Source organism: Electrona antarctica (genome assembly GCF_951216825.1).
Source record: "Electrona antarctica genome assembly, chromosome: 2".
Lineage (NCBI taxonomy): Eukaryota > Metazoa > Chordata > Actinopteri > Myctophiformes > Myctophidae > Electrona > Electrona antarctica.
The window spans coordinates 5,155,222-5,170,258 of record NC_136807.1 but is presented as its reverse complement, the minus strand read 5'-3'; the positions used below and the strand labels follow the sequence as shown (position 1 = coordinate 5,170,258).

Sequence of the window (15,037 nt, the reverse complement as noted above, 5' to 3'; positions counted from 1 at the left end):
AAATGTATTAAAAATTACCTGAGGTCTAGCTTTTGTTAGTCTAGCATTACTGTCATTACAGTCGCAATGTCTGTTGTTGATTTAGCGTCTATTGTATGACTATCTTTTCAGGTAAACACAGAGTATCGGGCAGAGTTCGCTCGTTGCCTGGAGTCCTTGTTGCTGCTTGGACAGAGACGCTCCGTGTCCATAGCTGGCAGTGCCTCTGGATTAAGTATGGGCAACGTCAATGGGCTGTGAGTTCTGATAATGAAGGTGTTAAGTACAGTATGGCATAGAGCCAATTAATAATAAAGCCCCAAATATGCATATGCCATCCGAAAACACAATATCAAATAGACACATACACAATCACATACCGTACGCATACATTACACAATCAAATTGTGTGTGTAGCCTATATGATGATGTAGTGCCTTGGTAGACCACCATATATCATCAAAATCAATCAAATTAAGAATGTAAAAATATTAAATAAATAAATGTTCCTGTGTCAATTCAATTAAATTCAAAGGAGCTTTATTGGCATGAGAAAACGTACGTTTACATTGCCAAAGCAGAAGTGGAACAAGACAATCAAAACAGAACAATATATTTACAAATAAATATTGGATATAAATAGGAATTAAATAAAGGTGTAAACAGAGCTTTGATTGATTGATTGATTGAAGAATTTATTAACAGTTTGCAGAATTACAGTACATTTCAAGCACAAACTCAATACAAAGGCTGTTAACTGTGAGTGGACGACCCAATTAAGCATTACACTTGTTTCCAATAGGGTCCACCATGTTCAAATCATCAAAACATTTAGAGACGTACAAATAGACACTTCTATAGACAGAACAGGAATTCATCATAAAGGAGGTAAAAAGGGAAAAGAAAAAAAAGGGGTGGGCGGTGGGGGGGATTCACGTTCAGCTCCGTTAATTTGTTTGTTTTCCTTGGAGGAGCTGCGTTGGGTCCCCAAGTCGGCTCCGTGGCCGTACCTTGAGTTGGCTGTGTGGCCGTGACCGTCTCTTGTGTTGTCCTTGTGTTGGGTCCCCAAGTCGGCTCCGTGGCCGTACCTTGAGTTGGCTGTGTGGCCGTGACCGTCTCTTGTGTTGTCCTTGCGTTGGGTCCCCAAGTCGGCTCAGTGGCCATACCTTGAGTTGGCTGTGTGGCCGCGACCGTCTCTTGTGTTGTCCTTGCGTTCGTGTTTGAGGGATTCCGATTTTACAGGGGCCAGTTTCGAATTGCAGCCGTCCGTAGGTGCCCTTTGAGAGCGGTTTTGAAGGAGTCAAGGGAGTCGCATGTCTTAAAGGTATATTCAGTGATTTCACTTCATTCAAATATCACTTATTTTTTCATTTTTTTTTGGATAATCCCCCCTACCATAGAGTGTGCTGACCATATAAGGAGTTCCTCCCTGTCCCCAGTGAGCCCCTGGGGTCAAAAAACCCTAGTTTCAGTTTTGGTGGCGGGTGGCAAAGCATTCATCCAATCAGGATGAGAGGGGCCTTCCTCCAATCATGATCGAGTGGGGGCACATGCTGTTGGCCTGTTGCACTTCCCCCCACTGTAGAGCGTGTGCATGTGCACATTTTGTTACCGGGGCGGACCGGGTGGTTGTCCAAATCACCCAAATCACTGAATGCTCCTTTAATGACAGTTGGTAGGGCGTTCCACATTTTGGTGGCATAGGAGCGAAAAGAATTTAGTAACTTGTTCCTGTGTTATATTAGCACTAAAAAGCATTTTCTGTCAGAGATTTGTTATACAATATACATCCATATAGAATACGTTAGCTTTATACTTTTGATAAACAGTGTACACATATGGTTTGTATTCCTTAAGGTGCTTGTATTCCATTTGACATCCTTCTCCTGTCACAGCAGCTCACAAATCTCGCTGCTGTGTTTGCACATTGTTGTACTTCACCCAACAGATATGGGAGTTTTTTGTCATTAGTCATGTTTGTCATTGTCATGTCTCTTTGGGTGATCGTCTCTGATGTCTCTGATGTCTTGGTACAGTGGTCTCAGTCTCCAGCCATTACTGTCAGTGTCAGGACCATGCCACTCCCCTGTTGGCAGTGAACTGTCCCTGGCATCCTCTGGGGTGAGGAAACCCACCTCCCACCGTTACATCAGTACCAAGGTCCTCCTGGCCGAGGTCGGCGAGACCCCGTTCGCCAATCACTGCCGCAACTATGAGAACGGCTACAAGGTGCTAATTATTCATGCATGCTGTGCTGTCACTGTCTAGCAGTATTCTGTGGGCGCATCATGGTTTAGATCTGAACATTATGAAACTTCTTCATTATGACATTTCTTCCGACTTTTATATCCAGCTGCCATAAGAGCTACGAAGAAGACTTTGGTTTGCCTATTAAATGCCTATTAAATATGTATGTCCATCCATCGGACCAGGCACTGCAGATGTCCCTCCAGCAGCTAAAGGAACGTGTGCAGGAGATCCACCGTGATCTGACCAAGCACCACTCCCTCATAAAGTCTGATGTGATGGCAGAGATCATGGAGCACTCTCTGCAGATGGATGAACACATCTCCTCCCAGTACTCCTCCGTGGAGCTGATGAGGGCCATGTTTGAGGAGGTGAGTGGGGGAGAAGATGCTTCCCTTCTGGCATTGGTTCTTTTTACGGTGAGATGATCAACTGTTCCCCTCTGTCATCCTTTAATCAGGTCTGGGAGGAGGCCTTTCAGAGGGTTGCCAATGAGCAGGAAATTTATGAAGGTACTGGCTTGCATTCTGCTAGTCAACTTTGAGGCCAAACATTCCAGGAATATACATTTAACCATAACCCATTTTGACCTGAGATCAGATTCTAAAAATGTCTTCTACATCCTGACAGTTTTCTGAAAAAGCTATGTTTCTATGTCAAAAATAGCAGACCTACAAGCTCGTAGCGCGCCACTCGGTGGCGCGCTATGAGCTTGTAGATCTGCTATTTTTCAATAGCTAAAGCATAGCATAATGCTTTAAAGGTCCTAATAGGGTTCCTTATTTTTTTTTTAAAAGAAGAAGCAACATGCATAATGGCTTATGTTTTGGGAAAACGCGATATTATTATCATTGATTTTTAAACCATACATTTTATGTAAATGCTCTGTTGATGTTTGTTTTTATTATTAGTTACATAAAATAAATGTTATCAATATGACCTTCAACCAAATGTAACCAAATGGACCTGTGAATTACAAATGGATAAATGAACACATGCAGGGTATTACTGGTGTATACGAGTTATTGCTTATACATCATTTATATTCAACACGTGCTCATCTCTTAACAGCACAGCTACATGACCTGTTGCAGTTAAAGCACGAGAACAGATACCTGACCACTATTACCAAACAGATTGGACCCTACATCCAGTCCATCGCCAAGGTGAAGGAACGCCTTGAGCCAAGGTAACTATTACCAAACAGATTGGACCCTACATCCAGTCCATCGCCAAGGTGAAGGAACGCCTTGAGCCAAGGTAACTATTACCAAACAGATTGGACCCTACATCCAGTCCATCGCCAAGGTGAAGGAACGCCTTGAGCCAAGGTAACTATTACCAAACAGATTGGACCCTACATCCAGTCCATCGCCAAGGTGAAGGAACGCCTTGAGCCAAGGTAACTATTACCAAACAGATTGGACCCTACATCCAGTCCATCGCCAAGGTGAAGGAACGCCTTGAGCCAAGGTAACTATTACCAAACAGATTGGACCCTACATCCAGTCCATTGCCAAGGTGAAGGAACGCCTTGAGCCAAGGTAACTATTACCAAACAGATTGGACCCTACATCCAGTCCATTGCCAAGGTGAAGGAACGCCTTGAGCCAAGGTAACTATTACCAAACAGATTGGACCCTACATCCAGTCCATTGCCAAGGTGAAGGAACGCCTTGAGCCAAGGTATTGGGATTTAATATTCCCCTTCTTCAAAACATAATGCAATGGCTTTCAAATGTATTATTCTCATTCTAAGGGCCGATTCATACTCCTATTTTACCGCTGTAGTGACGAAATGATTTCAGCTCGTCAGAAAATTTCAGTAGCACCGAAGAGCCGACTTTAGGACGGTACCCGACCCCCCGAACCTCAAATGACGTCACATTGTAGGCTCTACAGAGCCGAACCGACTTTTATTCGGCTCTAAAATAGGAGTATGAATCGCGCCTAACACATGTTCTGCAGCTATTTATAGGAAGTCACTGGGAGGTACAGGTTCTATCCAAGGGGGCAGGCAGACTTTCCAACGTTGAAGCTCTGGGTCCTAGTGGTAGGAGGAGGGACTACAGGCGTGTGCAGCTGGGCTTTAACGTTGAGCGCTCGGTTGCCCTACGTCACTCAGGACCTCAAAGTTGAGGTCCTGGGAGGGACTTCCGGCAGTCTTCCGGGTGCTTCAAAACGCCACTGAGCAACTTCCACTGACATGAATAGCTGGGGGGGCGGAGCTTCGCGCCAGTTCAGTCTCTATTATATATATACTCTATGGTTCTATCGCATGCCTCACAACTTTATGAGATCCAAGCAATGCTTTTAGATTATATTAAGACATTAGAAGAGAGACAGACGGAAAGACACAAGGCAGATCTTGAGTCAATTTTGAATCCATATAAAGCAAGTAAGCAACTCGTGAAATGAAATGAAATGAAATGAAATCTATATTTACCCAGGGTATCTGGGCTAAGCTCAAGAACTTGTTTCCAGCCAGGCCCTGCTCATAGAACACATTTCATCGTAGTGGTTCAATGCCTTGTTCAAGGGCACTTCAGCGGTGGTAATTTGAACGTGTCGGACGGCTGATTCGAACTAGGAACCTTCCGGTATCAAGACCGCACCGCTATCCGTTCGGCCACCGCTGCCACAACCAAGTGTTGTCGTGTTAACCAAGTTTATGTCCTGCCTGGGATTTGAACCGAGCCCCCAGAAACACGGAGGATTATTGAAGCCACAGAAGCCTGGTGGCCAAATAATTCTACTGCGCATGCTTCTACCATCTAGTGCACCCGCCGCCTGCTCTATAGAGGGTATGCGTGTGACATCATCGTACCTGGAAGTTATGCGGGAACGCCCACTGAGTGGCAAAAAAATACTTTCTGGCCTTGACAGCCCATTCATCCAAACAGAAAAGTCCTGTCTGATTGCATTAAACAATGTTAAACCCACCAACATTGCAGCTGTACAAAAAGCTTGAATTATCCTCTTTCTATCTGCAAAGTTTTTGTTTCATAAAAATCCACCATAGAAACGTTATGAGCTACTTTCTGTCAAGAAATGCCCTGCATTTGATTATTTTTCATTATTAAGTGTCAGAGTTTGGAAGTGCTTGTTTTCAATAACACAACATTTTGCTGCCTCCTGCATTATGTGACATTTAGAAACAGGTGGACGGTTGAGTGAATTACAACGAGCGCTTCCAAACTGGAGCAAATCCCGGAAGAAGAGTGTACTTCCGAGCTCCAGCAACACATTTCTAACTTTGTATTTTCAAATGATTCACAAATTCATTATATTAAATCATTTCATTATTTTGTGTCTATTCCCCTGCTTGTTTGCAGACTAAAGGAGCCAAAAGAACTGAAAGATGACCGCACGGAGGCTATGTTGAAGATCTATGAAGACAGCACCATGGCTTGAGTTGCTAAGATAATTCACACCTTCCTTTCACCTACTCATGTCCCAGTGTAGAAAAGATATTTAAATAGTCCCAACCAGTCCAAAAAATGACTTCAAAGGTCTGTTTTGTCTCAAACCACTTGTTTTTCAATAGTGTATACTGATATTTAGTCCACCATACAGATGGTGATGAACAAATGCAAACAAATTATTAAAATAAAACATTGTTTTAGAATCGATTTGATGAAAAATCCTTTAGAGCACAAATGGTTTGGCCACAGCTGAAACATTTTCAGGAAGTATAGATTTATCAAAATCAATACTATACAATTTATTGTGAGTAATCTAGCAATGTAATCAAAAAAACGTGATTGTTGTCAAGTGTAACTTTTTCTCTAAATCAGATGTTCTGAAACTGACATTTTAGGTCTAAAATAAGAACATGATTTGGACCATGTCAAAATCTTTTTTTTCGCTACAGTAGAGCATAGTGACATTTTTATATATATATATATATATACATACACACACACACACACACGCACACATACATACATATCAAACTGGGGGCCTTTGAAATGGAAAAGGTTGAGAATCACTCTACTGCAGTGTAGTACATATAACGTTCCAAAACAAAAGTCAGAAAGCAGGAGGTGTTTACAAGAAATGTTTTATTTCAAGTCTGTTCTAGACAGTGCGTCTTGTGAATGAATTCCCCAGGGTCACTGTCACTTCTTCAGTCTCTGTGATAAATACTTTTAAATGCAATAAGGTTTTATGAAACAGTGCAACATATTTGTGTGTATAATGCTGGGAACAGCAGTCCACTCGTGTCTCTCAAGCACCCGTATAATAACTGGTCCTGTGTCTAAGCCTAATGCGTCATTTAACCTCCGTCGTACAACAGCATCACATGCCAAAATAGTCAATCTGCAAGCTCACAAGCTAGATCGGTTATTTTCGGCGCATGATGCAAGGACCTTAATTATAAACCAGGCTTTATACAGTGCTCTCCACAAATACATGTGTGCTACAAATACATGTCAGTGTAAGAAATATAATAAATAACCCCCCGTTCGGCCCCAGTACACTCAACCATCCTGCATTAAGATGCTTGGATCAATATGATGTGTACCTAGAGACCCATCATTGCTCCCCATCTTTATTGGCTACCTAAAAACACACACACACAAAATAAGGTGATGAGGGGTCACAGTAGAGAGCAGCAGGGGGACGCTCTACTCTGGACACCGCCATCCCTACGTCTGCATCTTTTGGTCAGTTTTTAAGAATAGTGAGGGAGTGTGAAAGAGAAGCAGAACAGACAAAATGACGACATCACAACATGAGAAATGCAACTCGGGGCCCATTATGATTTTTCTTTTGCCGTGATTTTAGAAACTAGTAACTACAGTAGGAAGAGGCCAGGGTCTCATTGTGACAGTTTCACAAGCCAAAGCCCAGCTTGTCTGATGATGAAGAAAGAACAAAATTATCAGGAATAATCACCGTGGCTTGCCACCAACAGCCTAATGTTATTGTAAGGAGCTAAGGACCCTACTGTATGATATCCTGACTGTTAATTCTTTGGTTACGTCATGTAACCAAATGGACCTGTAATGGTTAAATTTGTACACTCAAATGTGTAATGTGTAAATGTTACAAATGGATGAGTTAATACAGAGGATTTTAATATGCAACGTCACTAGGTAGAAGAGCAACAAAGATAGAAACCTGTTAGGGATGGGCATTTGTTTTTGTAAACGTTAACACTTGGGAGTGTTGCGTGGTTAAATGCGGTTAAATATAGCGTGAGGTCATATTTATACAAGTTAATGTTTTGCAGAGCACATCACAAGCCTTGGACACAGCAACTGTATTATAAATGTAGCACAACTGACCTCCAGACCTTACAGACAGAGGCCACGAGGTGAACAGCATCAAGCAGTCACTGACCTCCAGACCTTACAGACAGAGGCCACGAGGTGAACAGCATCAAGCAGTCAACTGACCTCCAGACCTTACAGACAGAGGCCACGAGGTGAACAGCATCAAGCAGTCACCCGTCTTTGGTTAAATGTTTTCCACTGCCGTGTGGACGTCTCAGACCAAAACCCTTTTGTTTATTTTAAAAGACAAGGCATTAAACGCAATGAAACTTACCGGGTGTATACATAGATTACGATTATGATCGCTTCGCCTCTTAATGCGCTGCTTGATTTGACATTATAGATTCTGTGGCAGCCAGTAATATTGTTGGATATTTGATACATATATTGGATACATCCCACAGGATAAAGTATCGCAGCCCTGGACATACTGTAGTAAAGGCAGTCCAGATGTCACTACTAGCGGTGAAGAACATCTGCACCTTAAAGCGGTTCTTGTCCCATATTAGAACTATTGCAAAAATAATTGTTAAATCAAGCCTTTTTATACATTTTTTTATTATTCGAGTCATTGTATTATTAATAACGGTTAACCTTTATCAATACTGTGTGTACATGTAAAGGCAGCCAATATGAACTAAATTGGATATTTTTATTTTCTGATTATTATCATAATCACAACCATGAACCGATTGTCCAAATGTACCCCTTTGTAATACACAATCTCGAGACCTTTTAATAGAAACTGTTATACCTGATTTACACGGCCAGTCCACACTAACTCCTTGCAACAAAACCGTTTTAGAGACTGTTGCAGCGGTCTGGACTGTTGTTGACAGTTGCAGGTGCCATTTGGGGATAATGGTTGGTGTGGCCATCAGTTTCACATTGCCTTGTGTAATAGCCGATCTACAAGCAAACGACGCACTGCAAGTAACGCGTGTGAGCATGCAGCAGATTTGCTATTTTCAATGCACTACACTGGCGAGCAACTAAATATACTGTACATCTGGCTTTAGTTGAATAGATATTGGGGGAGTTTGTGAACCGGAAATTGAGAAATCTGCAGACAATGTGGTATGTTGAAACACTACAATAAGCCTGGTTGAGACGGTTCCCCGTTGGCGCATTCGTTTCAACTCCAAAATGTACCAAAGTCCACTTTACTACCATAGTAATACATGTCCTCCTAAGTGAGAAGCAGACGTAGGAGGTCAAGTCACTTTCAGTCCAGTGCGTGGATTTTATATGAAATTGAAAATACAATAATACAACATGTAAGGAGGCAGTAGCCATTCAAATTCAAGCTGTGTCAAGTCAATAGAACCAAATCTTGCTGACAAGCGAAGATACCAGCTATTCCGGTGATGGGTCTGCCGAGTAGCATTTTGAGCCACGTTCAAGTGTCCTGATGGGGGTTTTAAAGCAAATCAACCTAAAAACAGACAGAATATGTGGAAGTGAATACACAGGTACTGTACTGGAGGTTGTCATGTCTTTCTAAATGACTTGTTTTTGTCGGTTTAGACGTAAGAGGTTGGTAGAGGAATAAGGAACCCAGCTACTGTCCACTATCAGAGTTGTCTGGGCAGGGAAGGGGCGGCTATGAGCTTTTCTGGGTCTTTGCCAGCTCCAGTGTCCTCCCCTTGGGGGTGCAGCTCCCATGGCCAAAGCCACACGCCGGTCAGGGAAGCCCCCCCTTCTTAGTGCCATTCAGCCAAGTGTGTATGTCCGGCGCATGTCTCCCAAGTGCCTAGTTGACACGGATGCCTGAAATGAACGGCAGCCCTGTGGACACCTTCTTCTTGTACTCCACATAGTCCTCGCCAAAGAAATGGATGAGAGAGAGCTCCTCCTCCTCTATGCGCTCACGGAAGAAGCGCCAGCTGGCTAGAGTGTAGCCGATTATGCACACGGGGTTGCACAACATCACCTGGAACGTTGGAACAATCACCAGGTCAGTGAGGTGCAATTATAATACATTATTTAATATTTGTGCTCATACTGTATAAGGTTAAAGCTGCAATCAATAACTTATTTTAATGAATTATGGGCCATGTCACTCAGAGCATTTCTATAATGGTAAAGACACACTGGAGCAATCCTCTTCCCAGCGCTGAGCATGACGCCTCAGTGCTCTCGTCATACAGTTTTCTTTTTTGTGGAGAACTGAGCGCTTCAAGTTGAAAATAGTTAAACTTTTGGAGAGGAGCGCTGCTCGTTTGATCCTCCTGGATGTGTCCGACATTTACAGACGGATGTTTAACCCATTTAGGCTAAATCCTCCAGTTTTCTGAAATAAATATTTTCACAATTTTTCAAAAATAGCAGCTCGTAGCGCGCCACTCGGTGGCGCGCTATGAGCTTGTAGATCTGCTATTTTTTTCAATTCAATAGCTAAATTATAACATAATGTATGTAACCACCAAAAGGGGTTCCCGCCCAAAATGGGTTAACGTTGTTTCAGCTAAGCCATTTGTGCTAATAAAACAGAAGGTTGAACACAGCAACCGGTCAAACGTTGCAAGTGACAATAAACGCTCTCTGCGAGTGCTAAGGACATGATATCCAAACGCTCCTCCACTATCTGTATGGTAGAGTATGTTAATAGTAAGAACAATATAATAACCATAAGTAGTGGTTGGAGGTGGTCTCCCTACTCTTCAATTCATCATATTCACACGGATATAACGTGAGAGCAAAATGGCTGCTGTGTGAATAGTCAATTGCGAAATGTAGCCCCCAGGTGATGGGTAGCTCATAAGGACAATAGGGGCTCCATTTTCGTCAGCGCTAAACCACTTATCCCTAAACTTCTTTGCCTTTTTTACTATTTTTTAATAGTTCAACTAGCTAAGCCAATCTACATTGACACGTTGTGAGCTTGTAGACTGGCCATTTTAACTATTTAAATAGTAAAAAAAGGCAAAGAAGTTTAGGGATAAGGGGTTTAGCAGTAACGAAAATGGAGCCCTATGTCTCTTGGCTGAGTGGTAGAAACGTGGTCTCTCGCACAGGAGATCCAAGTTAGAGAAGACATAAAAGTTACGGCTTTGGTACGTACATATTGCAGCTTTAAAAAGGTACTTTCACATTTTGCATACTTTGCAAAACAAGTACGACACTGAAGCAGCACATTGCTCAGCCTTTTAACATCTTGTTTTAATTTTGTTGATATGGATGCGTTACTAAATATCTCTCTCTCATTTTATCATCCCGTTCCCGGCGGCTGTAGCGATCAAATCTTTGTGTTCCGTGTGACTGACCTGTGTTCCTATGCTCCAGTGGAACCAGCCCACATAGGACGGGTGTCTGAAGTAGGCGTAGACGCCGGTGGTGACCAGGATGTGGCTGTTTGCCTTCTCGTTCTGGACGATGTGGTTAAAGTTGGAGCCGGCTGTCAGCATGGCGGCCTTGCGCAGAAAGTCTCCGTATATGACCATCAGCAGACCCACCACACTGAGCCAGTTGAGGTGCTTCAGCTCTGTGGAGGGGGAGCGACAGAAGACACTGATCAAATCCATTTCATCCACTCAAAAACATGTGTGGTTCAAAGCTCTCATAAATGGTAAATGGTGCATTTATATAGCGCCTTTATCCAAGGCGCTTTACATTCACACACACATTCATACACCGATTGCGGCAGAACCATGCAAGGTACCAACCAGCACATCGGGAGCAATTTGGGGTTCAGTGTCTTGCCCAAGGACACTTCGACATGTAGACAGGAGGAGCCGGGATTCGAACCGCCAACCCATGGATCATTGGACGACCTGCTCTACCTCCTGAGCCACAGTCGCCCATACTACACTACACTCCTGAGTGTTCATTTAACCACTTTAAATTCAGGACGGGAACCCCTTTTGGGGTTCTTGTTGCCATGTACAGTTTATAGCAACATAACATTTTTGAATTTTTAATAAATATAGTTAGTTTTGAAAGTATAATCTGCCACGGAGATTTGCACCATCATCAGATACATTACCCACACATTCCATTTTTTATTATTATTATGAAAACTAAAATTCGGATGTTCCACTGGGAAATGTAGTCAAATTTCAATGTTCAAGATACTTCCTGTTTTGTCTAGCCAGCCTTAAAAACGACATTACAAAGAATTCCACTGTCAGATGACTGTTGACGGCATTGGCTGCTACAGTAGCCGTTTTCTGACCTCAGAAAACTTAGGTCAGGATTTAGAAGCCGTTTTTTTAGAATCGGCCTCAATCTTAAATGGGTTAAGTCTGATGGTGTAAGTCAGGGTTCCCCAAGTTCAGCTTAATGGGAGTTGCTGAACTTGATGAACACTTCTCCACATCGACCATACTGTAACATACACCATCAGTGCTACATTTCCAAAACATTTACCTGGCACTGTGAGCTTCTCAATGGTAAACTCCACCCATGACGACACGGCGGCCAGTGTGTACTCCACACTGTGGTTGAGCAGGAAGGAGTCCAGAGACAGGCTGCGAGGGTTGATGACGGCCGTCACCAGGTACTCCGAGTAGTGGAAGAACGACAACGAACACATGTACCTGTGGCGGTTAAGAATGCACAGTTTAGTTACTGACGTTAAGCTTCAACATGATAAGTGCAACCAGTGTTACATCACATATCGTAAAGTAATATTTCACAAAAGACAAAAATTAAGCCCATTAAGCCTTTTCGCATGTACATATTTTTTGTTTTCCAATCTTGGCCTAATTTTCCCCATCCATCTTCAGCCACTTATCTGGTGTTGCATAATGTTCTATTCGAAGATAATATATTTTTGGCAAAGTAGATCACATGCCTGACTTGACAAACCTGACAAAATAGCCAATCTACAACTTTCACCATGCGACACTGGCGTACGACACACATAAGCATATAGGCCATGGCCCTGTCTGTCAAAGAATATATTGAGAAGTAAAACATTTATGAGAACTCACACAATGTGTACCATAGTATGTAAGCCGTCTTAGAGCCTCTTTCTCTAATGAAATCTTTGGAATGTTTAGAGATCTTGGCAAATAAGATCTCTAAACATTCCAAAGATTGACCTATTGACCTTGAAATTATAAATCTGACGTCTATTTTGGTACAAATATAACCACTCATTAATTTAATTTATGGGATTGCCAGCACAGGCCTAGACTACTTTTGAGCATTTTAGCCTATAATGACATAGGCACAATACTATAATACGAGGGCGACAGGTCGTCCAATGATCCATGGGTCGGCGGTTCGAATCCCGGCTCCTCCTGTCTACATGTCGAAGTGTCCTTGGGCAAGACACTGAACCCCAAATTGCTCCCGATGTGCTGGTTGGTACCTTGTATGGCTTCCGCCGCAATCGGTGTATGAATGTGTGTGTGAATGGGTGAATGCAATGCACAATCTATGTAAAGCGCCTTGGATAAAGGCGCTTTATATATAAATGCACCATTTACCATTTACTACATACTAACAGGAGGCTGTGGTGTTCGTCCTCATATTGAGTGTTGTGACTCAAACACTGTGATGAAGGATGAAGCCAGGTTAAAGCACATCAGTATGGTCCGGTACTCCCTCCATAACACCTTAATACCGCATTACTAAATATTATATCTCTGATATTATCTCCGACCATTTGTCATGTCAAACATGACAAATGGTCATGTCTGACATTGTGGGCGGCTGTGGCTCAGGAGGTAGAGCAGGTTGTCCAATGATCCCTGGGTCGGCGGTTCGAATCCCGGCTCCTCCTGTCCACATGTCGAAGTGTCCTTGGGCAAGACACTGAACCCTACATTGCCTCCAATGAGTCGGTCGGTGTAAGCTCTCCACCATTGGTGTGTGAATGTGGGAAGTGAGGACGCTGGCGTCGACTGTTCGCCGCTTCACCTCCCAATGTATGAATGAATGAACCATTGTAAAGCGCTTTGAGCACTTGGAAAAGCGTTATAAAAATGCAATTCATTATAAACAAATCAATGCCCCCAACATCAGGAAACGTGTCAAGAACAGACTAATGTATGGAATAAGTATTATGATGCGAAATGCTATGAACAATCAAACGTTTAAGAGGACGGAGGTGAGAGGCAGTGTGGTGGGAAAATGATCCACTTTCACCACCGTGAACAGCTCAATCGACGACCATCTCACTGAAATATTACATACCAGCCAAAATGGGTCCAGGTGGTTTGTGAACAGCTTATGATTAAGCCACACCCAAAGGTAACACCCAGGAAGCAGGCCCGTACAGCAACCTATAAGGACAAATCGCAGCAAAACATTGCTCATTTGATTACTAGGCCACATTGAATTACATGAAGTGGAATGTAAAGCTAAAGGTTCAATAGGTAAGGTAGCATTAAGCCTGTCCACTTTGTGAGCAATACGGCCACGAAAAGCTTGCCCTGGCTTAGTGGTCTATCCTGAGCAGGGTCGGACAGTTTCTGTCCTACTCAAGCCACCTAATGAGCTTAACTAAAGCAGGGCCGGGTTAACCAATATAATCATCATATTGATTTTCTCCATATTGTAAAGTTTTCTTTAAACTTAATTTCCTTAATAAGACAATTCAATCAATATGTACCGCCATCTATATTCTTTTCTAATGTTTTTATTTCATGCCATCAGCAGGGAAGCATTTTAGTGACTTCTTCTCTCATCACACAACTCAAGTTACTATACAGCAAATAATATAAGGAGAGGTGGAAAGTAACTAAGTACTGTATAAGTAAAACCTAAAGTACTACCTTTACTTTACTTAAGTATCCATGTTTTTAAATGCTTCCACTCCACCTCAGATAAAAAGCAGATGCATAAAGTCATTCCCACCTCCCCACCTGCAACATTTTAGCAATGAACACATAATGCATTACTAATTACAATCCAATAATATGATTCTGCATGGTGACTGTGGGCATAACATAATTTCTACACTGGTATAGCAACTGTAATTTAAGTAAACAAGAAAACTACTGCAGATTAGAATCAGACATTACAATTAGACAGCAGCTGCTCAGCCCTAATAGATTGATTAGCTATGAGCTGCATTAGCAACCTGTACTGTATATGAGCTGTCAGATAAAAATGACGACATGAATAGATGAATAGAGCCGGGACAGCATTAGAAAGTATAGACATTATTACATATACATATAAATATGCTTTGGGTGACAGTAGAGGCACTTCTAGGTCTCACCTGGTACAGGGGTCCTCTGTATAAGAGCAGCAGGAGGCCGTTGATGACAGCTACGTGGACACAAATGGCTATTTTACCAGGCGTTTCGGTCAGATGATCGAACACCCAGTCGATGTGGCCAAAGCACAGTCTGGTGGCGGGGATGAGGAGCACGCTGAGTCCCAACAAGAAGCTCTTTATACTTACTCTGCCCTCAAGAACCAACTTGCTGCCTGCCATGATGGAAATCTATGCACTCCTTTAATCATCTCTCGCGATAGGATAGGATGGAGAAATAATATACACCGACGTCGCGTGATGCCGCATCCGGGTCTCCAATATGGTCACGTGACATGACATCCCCCAGTGGTAGAAA

The 15,037-nt window shown here is 42.7% G+C and overlaps 2 protein-coding genes across 2 annotated transcripts in view; one reads left to right on the top strand and one right to left on the bottom strand.

Annotated features, from left to right (window-relative positions):
* rnf207b (ring finger protein 207b) overlaps positions 1–5,762 on the top strand; it is a 28,093-nt gene extending 22,331 nt beyond the window's left edge. Inside the window, exons 12-17 of the mRNA XM_079521784.1 lie at positions 112–236; positions 2,016–2,208; positions 2,412–2,597; positions 2,687–2,738; positions 3,298–3,415; positions 5,562–5,762. Coding sequence (XP_079377910.1) covers positions 112–236; positions 2,016–2,208; positions 2,412–2,597; positions 2,687–2,738; positions 3,298–3,415; positions 5,562–5,640 — 753 coding nt within the window. The 3' untranslated portion in view covers positions 5,641–5,762. The remainder of the gene's footprint in view (positions 1–111; positions 237–2,015; positions 2,209–2,411; positions 2,598–2,686; positions 2,739–3,297; positions 3,416–5,561) is intronic.
* A 510-nt stretch (positions 5,763–6,272) lies between these two features.
* Positions 6,273–14,977, bottom strand: icmt (isoprenylcysteine carboxyl methyltransferase). The gene is made up of 5 exons (XM_079521883.1): positions 14,683–14,977; positions 13,653–13,741; positions 11,877–12,046; positions 10,775–10,992; positions 6,273–9,441 (listed from the first exon to the last, which is right to left on the bottom strand). The coding sequence occupies exons 1-5, from the start codon at positions 14,899–14,901 to the stop codon at positions 9,262–9,264; spliced, it is 876 nt and encodes a 291-aa protein (XP_079378009.1). The 5' UTR covers positions 14,902–14,977; the 3' UTR covers positions 6,273–9,261.
* Between the last annotated feature and the right edge of the window lie 60 nt (positions 14,978–15,037).

What these genes read in the sequence shown, in the direction of transcription:
- icmt (XM_079521883.1), bottom strand. Translation starts at nt 14,901, where the DNA reads ATGGCAGGCAGCAAGTTGGTTCTTGAGGGCAGAGTAAGTATAAAGAGC. An exon ending in ACCTGGACCCATTTTGGCTG is followed by an intron (nt 12,047 to 13,652) that starts GTATGTAATATT and finishes TAACCGCCACAG; the next exon opens with GTACATGTGTTCGTTGTCGT. An exon ending in TGAGAAGCTCACAGTGCCAG is followed by an intron (nt 10,993 to 11,876) that starts GTAAATGTTTTG and finishes CCCCCTCCACAG; the next exon opens with AGCTGAAGCACCTCAACTGG.